Below are 18,921 nucleotides of genomic sequence, written 5' to 3'. Positions count from 1 at the left end.
TTCCCGACAAGAACCACCCCAGCTTCCCACAACGAAGTTCGTCACCCCATCTAGACCTGGCAACCCGGACAGTGCAAGGTGGCCCAGCAAACCCGGACTGGGGGGATCAGCAGACGAGCAATTATAACACACCACAGCTCAAGGCGCGTGAAGCAAAAGATCATGCAGCGGGCGATCCCGGGTCCAACCCCCACCCCTGCCTATTGGATGGTGCTTGTTAAAGACCCCAGGCTAGCGGTTGTATTGCACTGGCTAAATTGCTCACCTATAGCTGAGACACGAGATGCCCATTGGGGCTAACTAACTTCCGACTGAATAAACATACATGCAACACGCAAATTCACTAGTTCTAGCCTCAACACCAGTCTTGTCCCTGCGCCAAACTCTGCTCTAAACAAAGAAAAATGAATAAAAAATCTTTTTCTTTTAGCCTATTTGTCTTTATAGCTGACTTCTTCCAATTATAATTGCAGTACTCTATTCCTGGAAATCATAACTATAGTCCCTTCAGTTCTTTTCTGCTCCAAACTGTAGTATTGTGCAACTTGCAAGGCTTTAAGGTCTTAAAATACTTAGCAATATGCATCGAGGGCAATGCGTAGACTTTTCTCACTCTATTTTGGAAGCCGTCATTAAAAACAAACGCGGCAGAAACTCCGCAAGCAGAAAAGAGGCCAAGAAAGGCAGTGGCGCTCACCTGTCAGTAACTCTCTTGGTTATCATTTCTGTGGTGAGATCCCCCTTGTCCTTGGGTACCTGGTAAGTCTGTACGGTGTCAGTGTCAGCTTCGGCAGGAGGGTAGTTGGTGAAATAGTTTGGGATGCTGGGCTGGGGCACAGCGGTGCTGCTGTCTGTCATTGCAACCTGCAAACAGAAACAAACACATTTACCATAAAGTTCCAAAAGAATGTCCACCCAAAATTTAGAAATAAATGGTGAAAAATATGGGGTGGGCAATGGGTAGAAATGCACTCCGAAATTTAATAAAACAATAGGTGATAAGCACAAATTGGGAGGGGGGGGGGGGGGGGGGGCGCTACAAACTATATGAAACAAGGACGCGTTCCATGGTGCGATAAGTATGTGGGAATTCACAACAAACTCTCCTGTCACGGGATTGGAAAAAGCAGAATGCGGATGCAGCACATTCGTGCTTCACGCTGCGATAAACACTCAAGAACGTGCTACAAACCCGGGTGTCATGGGAACCGATGCCATGCGCGCAGATCATGGACAAAAGTGCGCTAACCCGCTACAAATTAATGTCATGGGAACAGATACCACAAAATGGGGATGCAGCAGATTCCCGTTTCACGGTGCAAGAAGTATGTGGGAATTCGCTACGAACATAATTGTCATGCATACCGATACCACAGATAGCACGGTTGATGTGATTCCCGTCAGATATTGCGCGATCGATATCTGGCGAGAATCGAGGGGTGGGCAATCTCTCGCCAGCCCAAAAAACGGGATGAATGATCTTTCAGGGGCGGGTATTCCCTCGCAACTTTACGATATTACTAAGCTCTTCTCTGAAAGTCATTCCTTCCTTCCCCAGTCCCAATGAGGGCTGCCGTATTTTCTCAACATTTGGCAAGATTGGAAGGGCTGATCAGCTGATCATTCCAATGTCATGGGCATTATAAAAACCAGCAGAGTGGGAAAAGCCAAAAAGAGTATATGTCCAAACCTGCCCATAGTGAAAAGCTGTGAGAAGAGGTATGGCAGTTGGAATGCGTCTCGAACCGGTGAGTTTGCCCGAGTTCTAATTTGATCTCCCCGATTTCAACTTGGCGATGTTATAATAGGAAGGTACTGCAGAAAGCTACAATCCTGGCAGTGTGGCAGCAAAAGTGCGCACGGCAGACACCTGTCGCAGCTTTGCAGTTGGCCAATTGACATGTTGGGAGCAGTGGCGTAGCCAGAACATTTTTTCGGAGGGGGGGAGCTGGATATTAATGACGTCTAACATTCCTCGGCAGGTCTTGTGACACACTAGTCCATTCAATGCTTGGGCGGTCTAGAACACTCGAAAAAACACCGATAGGGGATGCGCTAACATAGCGTGGGCTACTCACAATGGGGGCCGTGCTCACGCCCTTCTTCATCTGCTCCTGCTCCCAGCGCTCCAATTCGGCCACATCTTCATGCTCGTTTTCGTGGTTGCTGTTCTCTGAAAAGACACCGATTCGAACCTTGGGTCACGACAGGCCTCAGTCAAACTTTCCCCAAAACCGTCAATCAAAACACAAAAAAGAGCCTTTTGGGGCTCCTACGCAAAAACGCACATCAAGTTCACCCAATTTTTGCCTTATCGGTGTCCAAATTTTTCAATTGCAGCATGCCGCTAATCATCTATTAGCACAATGATTTATAGACATATTAGACACTTAGGGCGAACTGCAGCAAGCCAAGATCTGCACACATCAGCCACCAGCTGGTTTCACTTGAAAAGTAATGAGGAAAGTAACATCTTGAGGTCAAGTAACAGACTTTCTTTGAAGCCCCGTAACGAGCAACATAATCAGTTACCATTTCAGTGAATGACAACTAACAGCACTGATTTAGTTGCTTCTTTTTGCAATTTGCACGTGTCCACATCTTACGCACCTTCCTGGGCCTGTATCATGGCCTCACGGGCACGCTGCTTCTCCAGGGCGCCCGTGTTCACCGTGAAGTTGATGCGGCCTTCTTCTTCGTCGCTCTGGTCTTCGTCCTCGTTCCTGAAATGACCCAAATGCCACAAGGGTTGGTTCTGCTCCACTCTCAACATGCCCGGGTGACTGGATATCGGTGTCAGGGGTAAGCTGCAGTTGCCCAGAGTTCACAGAAAGAAGACGGAGGCAGCCATACCACTTAACAATCATCTTGATGCACCCACCTGGTCAGACGCGACTTCTCCTCGGGTTCCTGCGGCTCCAGCGGCACAAAGTCGCCCATCTCTCGAGCCATCTGCCGCTGTTTCTTGAGGGCGTAGATGGTGGCTGCGTCTGGGATTACACCGCCTGCAGCAGAGAAAACGACTTGTAGCTATCACAATAGTTTTGACTACAGCTTAAATGGACATATACTAACAAAAAAACATCAGCTGACTTCCGGCAACCAGTACTGAACTCTCAATATAAAGGCATTATTTCTTACGTTGCATCGAACAATGTCCACTCAAACTTTGCGCCAATTAAACTTTGTCAATTAATATCAGTCAGTAATGCCAGGTGGCCCTGAAGAGGGCAAGACACTCAGTAAAGCCAAGGTTGTTAGCTAAAAAGTCATTATACCGATCACTGGCTCCTGCACACCCAGTCAGTGCTGTGGACACCACTGAAAGGCCATTGCAAATTTGGGGCAAGCACCGGCTCTAATCCACAAAAAGGTGTAAGGAGCATTTGTAGTCACTAGACAAAGTTCCCGAGCATTGAGCTTAGATCGTTATTTTTTAGTTTTTTATTTCATAATGAAGACATTCAACAGAATCATTTGCAGGTTTCAGAAGGCAGAGACCTACAAAAGTGGCAGTGTCAACAGCGTTAAATGTGCAAAGACCAGCCATTCGAGATAATGCGGTGGATTCAAGGGAACCCCATTGGCTGGGCTCACTCACTCTGTATGACGTTCTTGAACCTGCGGAACCTGATGCCCTCGCCATTGTCGTCTCCGTCCTTGTCCGAGCCCGAGCTGCCGTCGAGGTCTTTCATCTCTTCCGAGTTCAGTATCTTGATTGTGTTCTGAAAAGGCATCCTTTTTAAATGCAGAATGTGTCTTATCAGCTGATATCCATGGAGTTCTGTACCGTATGGCTGTAATGGCCGGCTGTAGAGGAATTTAATTGAATTCAATTGAATTTAAAACTAGCATTTTTTTTTACTTTTTTTTATCACACGTTGAGAGTTAGCTTACTCTTTATTTTCACCTGATTTGCTTTTGACTTTAGATGGGCTATTTCTTGAGATATTACGGTAATTCGCTCCTTAAACCACTAAGTGCAATGAACAAAAAAAAATAATGTCTGGGAGACTTATTTTATTTTAAAATAATTTAAAATCGCAACAATGCCATTTGTAAGAGGCATAGAAAAGTTTCTTAACTGTTTTTATAAATGTGAAAAATATAGATTTTACCCAAACCCTGATAGTTGCATGCTACATATACTAAAGTATATGCATGCCAAAATTTGTTGTGATAGGAGAATATTAAGAACAAAAATTCTTGTGTACAAACTGTGAAGATGTCCCACAATTGTATAAAGAGAAAAACGCAATCAAACGCTAACATAGATGTGTATCGGTACACTTTCGCGGCGGGAACAAGAATATTTGGTTAATGATTTGTTGTGAAAAATTCAAGCTGAAGAAAACTGTGATGGACAGGAGACGGCTACAATGTAAATGTGATGGTGCAAAGTCACCAATTGAAGAACCATGAGCAGAAAAATGGCTCAAACTTATGCTGTTTTGGGTTGCCGGGCAGTCTCCAAATGCATATTTGACTAATCTTGCTCTCATAACTGTAACTTATTATTTTTATGCATAAAATATGAGGATTCAAAGATAATGAAACACCCTAAAACCCGAAATCACATTTTTTGCAAAATATTGCCATTTCTCGATTGGCATGTCTGCTATAATCCATGAAATGTTTGATACTTTATGTGAAAAAGCATTCGCTGCAAGTTAAGTGGAGCACCATGTGCACATCTTCTAAGCGTAGTTCGGTAGGCCAAATGGTGCGGCAGCGCTGTCAAGTTTAGAAGCACATGCCTACACGATCTGCAACACCTTCTCAGGGCCATCTTAGAATGTGCCCGATGCCAAGGATGAGTGAAAATGGTCGACAGTGCCAAGAATAAACAAGTAAAAGTTTTAAAAAATCAAGCTACATTGAGCACCTTTTTAATTCCCATTATAATTTGCACTTGACAAAGGTTTCATCTTGATTTGGATTAGGGCAACACTTTGTTTCTGCTCCTTTTCAAACATAATTATTTGCAACTAGCAGCCTGTTGCAAAGAGTTTGTAGCCTTAGCTGACAAAATATCAGCTAAGACTACAAACTCGCGTCGACAACTTACACGAGATAAGGTGTGACCCGAACAACAGAGCAAAATGACGTCAAGTTCAAAAGGACAGTCCCTGAAGCTTTATAAAAGTTTTAAGCAGAGCTACGTATGTTAAAACATGCACTGTAAGCATCACAGTTGGGAGGTTGGCTTACGAGTGATGTCATCGCACCATGCTAGTGGCAGTTCCCACGTAATCTAGCCAAGAAAAACAAATTCGGTGGTGCGAAATGTATGCTGCCAAAGATTCATGCTCAGGGGCAAGGCCACCGGAATGGCAGTCGATGCTATGTGTTGGGTTGCAGGCTTCGGTAAGGGTATGAAGGGACGTGAGAGCACACCTTGATCTTGATCTCCAACTCGTCGCTGAAGGGCCGTGGGCTCTTGCTCTCGACCGCCTTTTCGACGGGGACTGCAGCGGGGGGAGGGGTGGCCTCCTTCTCGGGCTTCGTCTCCGCCTTGACGGCCTCCTTGAGCTTCTTCTTGCGGTCCCGCTCCAGCTGCTTGGCCAGACGCCGGCTGTAGCTCGACTTCTTCACCTTGAACACCTCCGTCTCTGAAAAGATTCAGAAAGGAAACTTGTAAACGAATGCCAAACTCGTTTCATGGCTCACCTGATTTCTGGGATACTGAATCGCCACTAAAAATATGTATTGTTGCTAGCCTAGACAGGCACCACACATTGCACTCATGTTATAAACAAGAAGGAAACTTTGCACGTTAATCAATGTTTCGCATTATCGGTACAATCTCTTTTTCTTTTTTTTGCTGACACTAAATCATTGCTGTAGTGTCATTGGAACTTGTTTTAGTTCTGTGCAGGCAATATGCAACACACATATCAGAGTGCCACTCTGTGTACGCTCCTGATGTACAGGGGGAACAGCACTGTAAGCACTGTGTTAACAACTGTACGCTCCATATTTGGCAAAACGTTTGCTACCTATTGCTGTACAAAAAAAATAATGTAGTGTCTAGAGTACCGTCCGACGGCACTCTTGTAGAGCGTTCAAGTGCCGTCCGACGGTACTCACTCAGGCGTTCAAGTGCCATCTGAAAGTCTCGTATAAAACGAGTTCTCAAAACGGGTTTTTGGAAGCGGAGTGTGGCTGAGTGGTAAGATGTCTGACTCATAAGCAAGTGACCCCGGTTGCGATCCCCAGTGTGGGCTTACTTTTTTGTTTTTGTTTTCTCGAACATTTTATTTTGCTGACGCATTTGGCGATATTTACATTTATTTTTTTACGATTATTACAGGAAAAGAATGATTGTTGTCGCCTAAATTTCGCTGAACGAAATGGTATGCGACTTCGTTTCCGGAAGTGTATCGGGTACAGCGGGGCTTGGTTTGACGACTGGACGCCGCGAAGCGGCGTGTACAACGGGGCCAAATGGTTCAATAGTTTTGTATTAGCAGCCACATACTGTCGGCGCGAAGCGGCGTGAACGCAGGCGGGGGAGTGTGTTGAGAAGTTGCCCAGTGATACACGCGCCGTCCGACTCTCTTTCGGACGGCACTTGTGGGCGCGATTGGAGGGCCGTCGGACGGCACTGTAGACACAGCCAAAAAATAGCCTTCGGAAAAATAAAAATAAGAGCGATGCTATATGCACTACGTAGTGCACTTTGGACGGAAATTGCTATATGCACTACGCGGAGAGCTCATGCCGCTCGGGCCACCCTTTTTCGAACTGCGCGTGTATCACTGGGGAGCTCGTAAACACAGCCCCCCGCCTGCGTTCACGCCGCTTCGCGGCGACAGTATGCAGCTGCTAATTAGCGTAGTATTGTAGTTTTACATTTGTGGTCATATCAGCTTACAGTCACATTTCGAGTCACAGATTTTGCGCTGGATAAAGCACAGTGACTCTAGGTCTAACCGATGAGTAAGAAAAGCGACTCTGTAGAAAGGAAGTTGTTAAAACTTGAGGGCACTGGCGGACGCAAGAAGTTCGTTGTTGCTACACCACGGCTTGTGCTTAGATCTGCAACGACTCACCATCCTCGTCATCTCCGAAGCTCAGGAGTGAGGCAGGGGCTTTGGATTCTGCTTTGTCGACGTCAACCGCCTCGGAAATGTTCGCGGACACGGGCTCCGGCCGCGGCGGAGACTTTTCGACGAAGCTGACCACTGCAATCTCTTCTCTCTCGTCTTCATCCTCGCTGTCGCTGTGCTGCAATCGCTGTCGGAACTTGCGGTTTGGCTTCCGAAACAACGACATGCCTGCACACTGAAGACAGCCTTCGTCAATCAGATCAAACGACCCGTCATATGTAAGTAGGATCCACAGTGGTAGGATCTCTGCACCCGCAGCAAACTCGCGCAAAACGTTGCTCACCGGCACCGACCAAAACAAGCATGGCTACCGGATTTGGAATCGGCCGGAATCGGCTCTGGTCGATTCCGCAACTTGCGACGATGATGATGATAGCTGTCAAACTGCAAAAGGAAGAGCTGGAAAACTTAATAAATGTGCAAAATAACTCATATTACGTAGAAAGGTAATTCAAAATGGTGGAATTAATTATTTTAGTTCAGTTTATCATAAGAAATAAAAATGACACTGGAGCGCGCTCCCGCTCCCGCGAGTGAAGCCACCAGACAGCCATCATGCTCGTAAATAGGGGTGTCGCGAACCGGCCGCGGTTCGAGTTCGACCAGGTTCGACTTTTTCGAACGTTTAGTGTAAAGTTCGTCGAACTTTGTATTGAGGTTCGACTCGTGTGCGCATGCGCGACAGGTTGGCCAGTTGGCTTCGGATTGGATGGTAATGGCTAAGAGATGAATTAAGTGCAGCGCTGATCCGCTATTTCAGTCAATACAGCACTAAAACTTAAGTTATTAACTTCTTCAGTGAATAGAATTAGTTTCTTTTAATTGCAGCTGTTCACAAAATAAAATAACCCTTTGCATAAAAAAACAAAATCTCCAAACCTAGACATACTTGTTTCAAGGTCTGGCCACACTGTCCACAAAGTCGAACCGTTCGAATCTGGTGAAAAGGTCGAAGGTTCGTCGAACCGGTTCGACCCAGTCGAACCCCCAAAGTTCGACCAAAAAATCTGGTTCGACAAAAGTTCGCGACACCCCTACTCGTAAATGATTTACAATTTCGCTAGTGTCGCAGAGGCTGGCGGCAGCATGCTGAAGACACGTTTTCTACTCGTTCGTCATCATTCGTCGAAGAAAAGTTTTGAGACCATATGTAAAAGCTGAAACTTTCCGTTGAGAATATGTGGAAAGTTTTACGAAAGCGCAGTGCCGCAGGAAAAAGCCACAACAAAAATTAAAATTCTCTACTACTAATTTAAATGCCATAAGCGTCTTGTAAAAAAAAAAAAAAAAAAAAAAAAGAAATACGCGTTGCTGATGCCGTTTCCTTCCCCTCCCTTCCCCCCACCCCTCTTCCGTCGCCACTGGACTCTGGATCAAGCTCGTTTCTAGACCGCGAGTACCGCAAGTTACAAATACAGTGGTCAGAGTAGAAGTAAAATGCTGCCCGGAGGAACATACGGCTTCACGCACATTGCACTCGCAAAACACATCCACACGGCGTCGATCCTTGATCGGTATCGAAACGTGCGAAGGCACAGAGACGCTGCACTTCGGCGTGTCAAGGAAGCTTTGATCCCGCCGCGAGACCGGCGAAACTTGTTTTCGACGAGTTGTGCCTTTTTCCTGCGGCACTGCGCTTTCGTAAAATTTTTCGCGTGTTCGCAACGGCAAGTCTCAACAGTTTCAAAGGGTCTTGAAAACTTTTTCGGCGAATGACGACGAACAAGTAGAAAATGTGTCTACAGTACGCTGCTGCCAGCCTGTGCAACACTAGCAAAGCCGCAAATCGTCTATGAGCAAGACGGCCGTCCAGTGGCTTCACTCTCGCTGCAGCGAACAAGCGGTGAAGCGGGGAAGTGAGGTCCAGCAATTGTCATAGAGATCAGTGTTAGAACCTGACAAGCGGATTCTTTGTTTCGCAGATCAGATACATAAAAATAATTATTGCGATTGACGGGAATTCAATTTCAAACACTGGCTAGGTGATGCAAGCAGCCGCCCGATTCAAACGATTTTACATCCATCCAAAAATGTCAGATGACAGCCGCACTAGACACCACAGCCGTACGGCGCGCAAGTTCGACTGGTAACACTTCTGGCGATGACGGCCCCGTCTCAACTCCGGTATGTAAACATATATATTACATTTCTTAACTAACTCAACAACCATATCTGGTTATCTCATCAATTTGAGACTGCCCATGAAGGAATAGTTTCTCCCGTGAATCGCATAAAAAAATGGTTCGTAACGCTATCAACGCTCCTAACGTTTTTACAGCGAAGCTGTTTATGGCTAGGGTTCCGTGGATTTTTCGTGTGCAGTGGCCACCCGGGGAAGGGGGTACCCCCTCTCATTCACTTCAGTTCTTCTCCCGCTCTGTCCTCTCGTCGTTCGAAGCGCCATCTAGATTTTCGTTTACGAAGTGTTTTTTCCACATATTTCACTTTATGATGTACCACAGGAAAGGCTACAAGCGCGAGCTCCTTGCTCTGGGGCCCATCTTGCTATGAGCTCGCGCTTCTAGCCTGCGCTGCGGTACAACATAAAAGCGAAACGCTGCGCTTCGAAACGTACGCATACCATAGAATACACTGCACCATAGCAGCCGTCCGGCGCGTCGAGCGACGGGAGGCGAGTGTGGTGAGTGATGCAGCGTCTATGAGCAGTTCCGTAACTGAGCTAATCTAATAACCACGGCGGGAGGCACTCACTTGATCGAATGACGTTTTAGCGAACGCCCACGTTTCATCGAACGACACTTTAGCGAATAGTCCGACGCCGCGAAGCGGCGTTTTCGGGTGGGCCAAATGGGTTCACATTTTTGTAATGAGTTGCCGAAGACTGTCGCCGCCAAGCGGCGTACAGCGCAGCGCGACGGATGGGTTAACGCGCGCCCCCGTTATTCGCTAAAACGACCATTCGCTCAAATGTCGCCGTTCGCTAAAATGTCATTCGCTCTTGTGATATGGACCCGTTTCACGCCGCACGCGCGCGCCTTTCCCGTGTAAAAGATTCGAAGTAAATAACCAAAACTAAAGTGTTGACGAACGCGCGTGCAAGAGGCCATTTGCTTTAGCATAGCCTCTGCTACACTGACAAAGCCTGGCAGATCGCCACGAGAAGCGGCCGCCGAAATTGAAAAGGTAGAGCGGCAGACAACGGATAAGAGGAGAGCCATGTGACGGGCGCCTGCTGCGGCGAGACGCTGAAATACGCTGTCCGTTCGTGTCCTTGTCTTCCTCGCGCTACCGCTTCTTTTCTCGTGGGGTTTGAAAACCCTGTTTCGGGTCCTCGCTGCTGCAAAAGCTGTGCGCTGACGTCCAGGTTCTCCGAGAAATGCTCTGTGCTACCAGATCCTCGCGCTTCAAATTTGCGACCGGGCACTCCGTCGTTGAACTGCCAGACTTTGTGAGTATAGAGGAGGCTATAGTTTTAAGCTTTGGCTTTAGAACAGTTATTGCTGCAGACGTGGGCACGTGCGGCGCGTAGAACACCATTCTCTGCAGTCTCCTTGATGCTTGATTCCCACCCCTGCCCGTTTCGATCTGGATGAGCATCGTACCGGCGTGCGGTCGTGTATCACCTGTGTGGTGCACGTTAAAGACCCCAGGCTAGCGGTTGTACTGCACTGGCTAAATTTCTCATCTACAGCTGGGAGACTCGTCGCCCGTGGCAGACCAAGTTCTTTAACATACACACAACCCCCCCCCCCCCCCCCCCCTTGATGCTTGGGTAATCTAGCAATAAGTCTATTCGGTAGATTAGTTATCAATAGGCACCATTATCAAGATCAGTAGACTCTCAGGTAATAAAGGTTTCTCAAAGATGTGCCGCTGTGCGACCTGCGCCGGCCATATTTACGCTCGCACCGCCCTCTCTTTCAGTGTTGGGAAGTACTTGAAGTACATTGTACTTGAAGTACTATTTCAAGTACTACTTTAAGTAGGTTTAGGAAACTTGTACCTTACTTGAAGTACATTCTTTGCGTATGTACTTGTACTTAAAGTATTTTTCTCTGGTACTTTCCGGGGAAAGTACAATTCCCGACTTCAAAGTGCGTTCCCCAAATTGGGTTTTGTTAAATTTTTATCACGAAATGATGCTTTGTCAATTCCAAAGAAATACTGGGAGGGATATTCTACTCTCACCGGAAACGTGAGCAGACGACGCATCGCTCCGTTTGTTCTGGGGGCGGCTTCCCCGTAGCTTTTTGAACTCTCGCTACTTTTTAGTCGATCAGCACAAGGGAGGAGGTTTAAAATATTAAGCGAGCAAAATTAACCATAATGTAGCACCTGAAACTGTGGTACGGAAAAATTTAACTTTCGAGGCGAAGAAAAAGACAACAGAAGAGAACGTCACGATGTTTTGAGACACTCCCTTTTGTCTTTTTCTTCGACTTGAAAGTTCCTTAATTTTTTTTTCACACCCCAATCTAAGGTGTCACATTATGATTAATTATCACAAGCTCGCATGCACACACACTGTTTTTTTTTTTTTTTTTTTTTTTTATTAAGGAGAGGACACTCCTCTACGAGAGGATTGCTTGCGGAAGCTACAGGGCTGACGTCATGCTGTCTCCTAGTACATTTAACCCCCTTGGTTGCAAAAATCCAGTGCGAGAAAATCGCTATACAGTTATTTTCAGGAATTTAGCTCAATTCATGAAAATAACTACTCTGTGGCCACTTGGTCAAATATTCGCCGCTGTTTTTGAAGATAGGTCATGCAGCCCTGATTACTCCTGGGCACTGCATACCAGTTAGAAAATCACTGTATAGGGGGATTAAAGGGCATCATGAACGATTGTGTTAAAATAGTTGCAATTTACTTTGAAAGTACATTGTATTTATAGTACTTTACATCAAGTACATTGCACCCACTGTACTTACTACTTTAGTTGAAGTACATCACGTCTAATTTACTTTGTACTTTACTTGAAGTACCTTTTAAATGTACTTTATCCAACACTGCTCTCTTCGCCGTCGTTCCAAGCCCGCTTGCGTGCCTAGTTTCCTTCCGCTCTCCCGGGGTGTCGGTCCCACCGCGCGTGTCTAGTTTCCTCTGGCTCCTCGGCGCGGGTCTGTGTCGTGTGCTAAAGAGCTTCGCTAGTCATCCCCCTCCACAAAGTGGAATGGCTCACGATTACTTTTTGTTTTCTTTTGTTATAGTCGGTTACAGGCTAAGAGTTCGGGGGAAGCTCCTCCCACCCCTTTCTACTTTAGCAGAGCGAACGCTATAGAGAGGAGCTTCTCTCCAGCGTTCGCTCTGCTAAAGTGGAAAGAGGTGGAAGGAGGTTCCCCTGAACTCTTCAGCTGCCACCATCACTGTCCGCCATCGTCCTTCTAGGCTTTTAGTTCCCAAACACGGTTTGGGCCTCAAGACTAATCATTGTGCTGTGTGTATGTTTAGACAGCCGGAAGTTAGTCAGCGTCAGTGGGTACCTGGTGTCTCAGCTATAGAGGAGAAATTCAGCCAGTGCAGTACAACCGCTACACTCCCAAGAAAAAAGGGTGTAAAAGGGTGTATCCCTTACACCCTTTGTCCCATATAATACACCCCAAAACTTCAATTCGATGTACAGCGCCCTATAGTCGAACAGACGTCCCCAAAGTTTACGAGGGTCGTGATGACGGTACGATATAAGTTATAACTTATTCAATAGCTAAAGTACGTATCAAAGACCACATAAAGAAAACATGTTTTTACAGTAGGGCCAAGAAAATCCCGATTATTATTATTATTATTATTATTTTTTTTTTTTTGTTGTAGCCAGCAAGACGTACATTAGCTATTTTAATAAGTTGTACCAAACGGCTATCAAGCCCCTCGTAAAATTTCGGGCCGTCTGTTCGACTGTAGGGTGCTGTACGTCGAATTGAAGTTTGGGGGTGTATTATATGGGACAAAGGGTGTAAGAATGCACCCTTTTGACACCCTTTTTTTTTTAGAGTGTAGCCTGGGGTCAGCCTAACGTGCACCACGCAGTAGTGATATCCGACCGCACGATGCTCATTCAGATCGAAACGGGCACGGGTGGGAGGATCCCTGGTTCTGCAGTGCGAGCTTTCGCTCCACGCGCTCCGGGCTGCTGGCCGTGGAAACATGAGATGTGCAGGAAACCCTCCGCCTCCAGCAGGCGCTACTGGTTTTCCGTCGTGTATTGACTGCGCCTGCGTTCAAGTGTTATCCAAGGTAAAAAAGCTCGCGCTGAAAGCGGGGCATCACTGCAAGTCTTATGTTAAAACATATTATGATGGCGCTATTAAAAAGCAACGACAAACGTTGCCTTCTAATATATGAGGCTTGAGCTGACCTCAGAGATAAACGAAAAAACCGAGAGAAAATCCAACGCGCGTGGCGAATTCCTCCCGTAGCAAGTCCGTCCTGCCAGCTGGTATATTTGGGTGGACGTGAAGACGTTGCGCATTGCGACCAAAGTCAGACCGCGTTTTCTCCCTTTCAGTGGAAGTAAACAAATGCGCTCGCCTAAGAGCTCTTTTTTTCTTTTTTTACTCTGCAGTTGAGAATTTCCTTGAGACTCAAAGGGGTGGACCAAGCCGCGACGTGGCAACACAACGACATCCCTAGGCTCGCGCTGCTTTGATTGGTTTTGTTACGGTCGTGAAGACGTTGACTGACTTTGAGGCTACGAGGGCCGTCGTGGGCGGCCGTTGCTGAAACACCGTCCCACGCCCGCGGCTTCCTTGACGGACCGGCCACGTCAATAGGCCCTTTTGGAAACTCACGTGCCGAATGTTGGAAGATTAGAACCGCCGGACAATAGCGGAGCAACCGGCAACGTGCCTGCGACGTCAATCCCTCTGCTCTGCGCCGGCTTTGCAACCCCGGCGCCCAGCTGTCTGCGCCGTGGTAACGTCAGTAGCGTGAGCAGTGCGACGCAAGTGCAGAGCAAAAGAAAACTGACGTCACAAGCACATTTCGGCGGTTTAGTTTCGGCTTCTAACCATGTACAAAGATGACATTTGTCGCCCCGTAGCGCCCACTACGAATTTTGTAATGAACGTTTTATGTCGCGCCTTGACTATAGGAGGTCGAGTAATGCACTCTATGCCCCAAAAAATCAAAGATTAGAAGATTTAACTAAAACATTTTAGTTAATTAACGAACTAATTAGCGAATAGGTGTCTTTCCTAGTGGCCCCCAACTTAGCCCTAGGGATAAAAAAAAAAACAAAAAAACAAGCACACAACCTAACTTAAGATTTTTTTTCAAAATCTTGTTTTCATTAAAAATAAATCCTGTGTAGTAATTGACAGCCGCAGCCAATACCTCATTGATGAAGAAAGAATAAAACAATTAAAACAGGGACAACACAACCACATCTTTCACAATGTAATATTTCTAATGTATTTACCTTTGATCTACGCACAATAAAACCAACCTGAAATTCTGAAAGATGTGGTTGTGTTGTCCCTGTTTTAATTGTTTTCTTCTTTCTCCATCCATGACTTAAACCAACACGCTCTTCTCCCAAGCCAATACGATTGCGGTATTATCCGGTAAGGAGGTTGAAGAATCAATCAGGGATACAGAATTGCCACCGTTTGGTAGGAACGCACAAATAAAGACGATGAAAACGGTGACGTTGCAATTTCGGTGTTGCTTGATTGGCCCCATCGGCACCTGCAGGCGTCCGCTGAGCTCTAACCGGTGGAAAGTATTCCTCGCCCCGCCTCTTGTTCGAGCGTGTGCCTAGTGGCGACGCCTGGATTGTTCAAAGAAGAGAGCAGGCGGCATTCTTCGATAGATGCCGCTACTGAGTTGCCGGAGGCAGAGCCGGAGGATGCGCACAATGAAGCCACAAAGATCGAAAACAATAACGCAGAAAAAGAAAAAAAAAAAAATTAGTTCTGCTCGCGTCGCATGAAGAATCCTGTGAGACGCATCAAACCAGAACTTGCAACTATAATAATAATATTACCGTGCCAGCATTTTTTTTTCTCTTTTTTTTTTTTGTTTTTAGACTTAATTTGCTTTCTTGCTCGGCGGCTGCTTCGATGACATATCTGTTCAAAGTGGCGAAAACTCAACGATACTAGATTTGGTACGTTTGGTTTCTTTTTTCCCATCTAACGCGTTTATTAAACTGTTTGTACTCGCCAATTCATGAGCGTTACTGCTACAGATCTGCCCGCACTGTGTAACGAAGTTTTCACGTGCCTAATATCCACGCATGTCTTTTTTTCTTTATTTACGTGGTTTCCGAGTTTTTTTTTTTTGTGAAAGAGCCCTGTTGTGTAATCTGCGGTTCTACACAACAATACACGACATTACGCAACACAACCTCGCTGGTACAGCAATGAATATACCCAGCAGTGCTCAACAATGAAGATGTAGCTTTTATTCTTCCTTGACACGGACAGGGAAATGAGCAGACAGGAAGGAGGCTAGTGCAATTATATTTAGAATGGGGTTGCTCGGCAGAAGCCAAGATGGGTCTTAGTTTTATCGTCAGATCATGCTACCTAAACGGCTTTTAAACATTTTTTTTTATGTTTTTTTTTTTCGGATACTCGGTTCGGTACTTCAAGCAGCCTCAGGCATATTGTGGATGTCCCTGTGTCCACACCCTCCTTTTTAGTATGGATGACCTCGCGTGAACTAGCATCCTGAACTGCCAAGGCTGTGGCGGGCAGAAGGAGCGCTGTATTTGTTCATCGAGCAGCGCCTGGCGTTTTATGAGCACTTCCTCGTTGCCGATATTGAGCTTTAAAAAGAAGCGCGGCCGCTTTCGTTTCTCGTGTGCTCGAGAGCGACGGTTTTCTTTGTGACAGATCCACGTGACCGGAGGCGCGTGTCCTCTTGAGGGCCTTCGTTTTTTAGGATGAAGAGAAAGTGGGGAAGTACCTTCCACCGTTTAACGTGACGTCACTCGTTTCTGATAATTATACCGGATTGTTAAAATTTTATGGGAGATAAGTGTTGTAATGAACGAGTTTCTTAAACTAGTTGTTTACAGTATCCAAAATTTTATTTTCATTTATTTATAATGTAATATTTATTTACGACCCATTTATTTATCCAGCGTGCTTTCTTGCGCTCCGATGTCTTCCGCATAAAGGGCCACCCACACTAGCGAGAAAACGCGCGTGGCACGCCGATCGCGGCAAGTAACAAAATGTCGCCGAAGCACAGTCAGCGCCAGGAGCGCGTGCAGAGACACGCCCTTTATCTTCTCGCTTAACCGATTTATCGGCGCGCCGGGCGCGTTTTCTCGCTAGTGTGGGCGGCCCTTTATGCTCACCACATCCGACCGTAAAGCCAAGGTCACATTGCTCATACCATCCTACAAAAGACAGTCTGCCAACATAAGTCACCGCAGTATGCGCGGTTCGAATGCCACGTGCCAAGTGTTCTCCTTGAACTCATTGTCATGCGGTATTCGAAGTACAAATCTCGTGGTGACTCGCGTTTAAATCTGTATGCAGACTTTCCTTTGTATGGTGTATAAGCAGTGTGACCCCGGTGTATGGGAACCAAACAAGAACTGACACTCGCCAACGCTGCACAAGCCAGTCAAAAATAGAAACACACACAAAAAAAATGGGACGATTGAGAGCCAGGTGAACGTACAGGTATACGTTCCCCAGAACCTGAGCATGAACACCGGGTGAAGCTTGGCAATCCAAACCGTAAACTCAGCAAAAACAAAAAAAAAAAAAAACAAGAACGGTTTAGGAGGCTACTGTGCCGGCTGATATACTAATGCAACTGCCTCAGTTTGAAAAAAATAATAATAAAAAAATAAAGCACATTGTTTGGAAGCTGGAATGCTCGTGATAATTGGGGCATCGATTGCATGTTCGGAAAGTGGCCCGAACTGCAGAGCTTCCTTGAATATGGTCAGCTGAACAATTACAAATTAGAAAAACCGTGAAAAAACAGCGGTGTGTATGTCTTTCCTCTCACGGTTTTTCTAATTTGTAATTGTTCAGCTGACCATATTCAAGCATGTACCAACTAGCTCAAGTAAAACCTGTAGTGCAGAGCTTGCTCTGTCTAAAGTCACTGGATCTGGGGAAGTAGCGCGATTGCCCTCCCACTTGCTAACTGGACACAAACAATTATCAATATACAGACGAAAAAACCTCTCAAGGTGATCGGCTCATCGCTGTTGGTTGCCATGACGATCGCCATTTTGGACCTTTTCAAAGCATCGAAGCTTCGAAAGGGTCGTTGAAACCAGTCGCACCAAGATCACTAGGGAGCATCATCGTTTTGAAAGCGTTCTTCGGCCAATATGAGCGTTTTTGGCACTGTGCATCCAATGAATTTTTCACTCATGCTAATTTCCCCAGATCTCTTACAATTATGTTGCTCTTCTTGCATGTTTCAAGACAGTAAAATTATTTTTCAATGCCTCCAAGCACTGCGTTGCGTGTGATGGCGGTACGAAGATGTACGGTACACTCTTAGAAAAAAGGGTCAGTATAGTCCTCCCTAAAGGGAGGAACGCTCTTGACACATATGTTCCTTCAGAAAGGGAGAAACTTTCGTCCCTTAATCAGGGGAGGAAAAGTTCCTCCGTCGACTGCATCTCATTATGGCGGCCACGAATCGAGCAAATCGAGCTCGGTAAGGCTTAACGAGAACAGTAAGTCTATTGCACGAAGCGAGAGGAGCAGGAAATAAAACGTAGCACGAGCTTTCCGCGAACTGTATTTATTTCCGAAGTTTCTTTACCCCTGCAGGTAAAGAAACTTACGTTTCGAAAGCATGCAGTCACTCAGTCTTCTCATCGTCAGCACTGCGATGTTCAACGGAGACAACCGGCACTCAGTTCGCGCACTTTATGTCCTACCTTTGCTATTCCTCGAGCCACAATTCCTTCATCAACCGTTGCGTCAACCGCACATCACGGAGGAGTGAAAATCATTCACCCGCAAAACCAAAAGCCGCTCTCAAAAAAAAAAAAGCAAATCCGAAGCAACCTCTTGGCTTAGCTCAGCACGGTAACACGAAATTATGGCGTAGCCGCGTAGCGTAAAAGGATGTTAAATCGCTTGCCACCAGATGGCAGGGTCAAGCAGAGTAATCGCACGTAGCTAGGCTAGGTGGCGCTAGGTACCACCCAATTCATGTTTTACAAAAAAATATTTATATTTTTTTACGCCACAATTGCGTTTCCTTTTCTTCGGAATCTCTAACACATGTAGACACCTTGCGCACACTACAAACATCAGGTCAACATATATATTGAACGCATATACAGGCATCACACATACAAACATCAATACAACAGCACACTACCCCAATGGGCGCGTTAAGTTAACGCGTTCGAGCGCGCTCCAGCGGTCAGAGTGCACTCGAGCTAAACTAAACGACATCGTCTAACTTCCGGTGCACGGTGGCGGAGCGCGCTCCGCGAGCTCCGTCGTCGGAGGTCAACGTTACTAAAACACTCAGTTGGGAAACTCGCCGTCAAAACCTGGGCCGCTGGCGTCCACCGAGACCGAGCTAAATGCGACAACAGCGGCACTCTTTATCGTTTGTCTGTACTGTAATCACCTTGAGCTTTTTGAAAGCCTGTTTTTGCGTAAAAACAAACGGAAAAGACTCTTTTTGTATGAAATTTATTGGAGTTTAGTACCAAATGATGGGCGCGTGATGTTTTTTTCATCTTTAGTTCGCAAGGTTTTGCGGAACAATTAATATTGTTTTTATAAAACCATGCCTCAGCGGGCCTTTCAGGTAGCGCGTCCCGACCTAGGTGCATTTTAACTTCGGCAGTTTGACGCGGCGCGTCCGCCGGGGAGACGGGGGTTCACCCTGTCAAAGCCAAAA

At 46.2% G+C, this 18,921-nt stretch overlaps 1 protein-coding gene across 1 annotated transcript in view; it reads right to left on the bottom strand.

Annotated features, from left to right (window-relative positions):
* The window catches only part of LOC8040904 (PAX3- and PAX7-binding protein 1), a 35,197-nt gene extending 27,717 nt beyond the window's left edge, over positions 1-7,480 (bottom strand). The window contains exons 1-7 of the mRNA XM_029991505.4: positions 7,056-7,480; positions 5,398-5,612; positions 3,602-3,725; positions 2,882-3,005; positions 2,611-2,723; positions 2,079-2,173; positions 698-864 (exon numbers count right to left, since the gene is read on the bottom strand). Coding sequence (XP_029847365.3) covers positions 698-864; positions 2,079-2,173; positions 2,611-2,723; positions 2,882-3,005; positions 3,602-3,725; positions 5,398-5,612; positions 7,056-7,278 — 1,061 coding nt within the window. The 5' untranslated portion in view covers positions 7,279-7,480. The remainder of the gene's footprint in view (positions 1-697; positions 865-2,078; positions 2,174-2,610; positions 2,724-2,881; positions 3,006-3,601; positions 3,726-5,397; positions 5,613-7,055) is intronic.
* Between the last annotated feature and the right edge of the window lie 11,441 nt (positions 7,481-18,921).

Source organism: Ixodes scapularis, unplaced genomic scaffold, assembly GCF_016920785.2.
Source record: "Ixodes scapularis isolate PalLabHiFi unplaced genomic scaffold, ASM1692078v2 PGA_scaffold2__306_contigs__length_199485367, whole genome shotgun sequence".
Classification (NCBI taxonomy): Eukaryota; Metazoa; Arthropoda; class Arachnida; order Ixodida; family Ixodidae; genus Ixodes; species Ixodes scapularis.
Note: the sequence above shows the minus strand (reverse complement) of the source record. Positions and strands in the feature narration are given on the sequence as shown.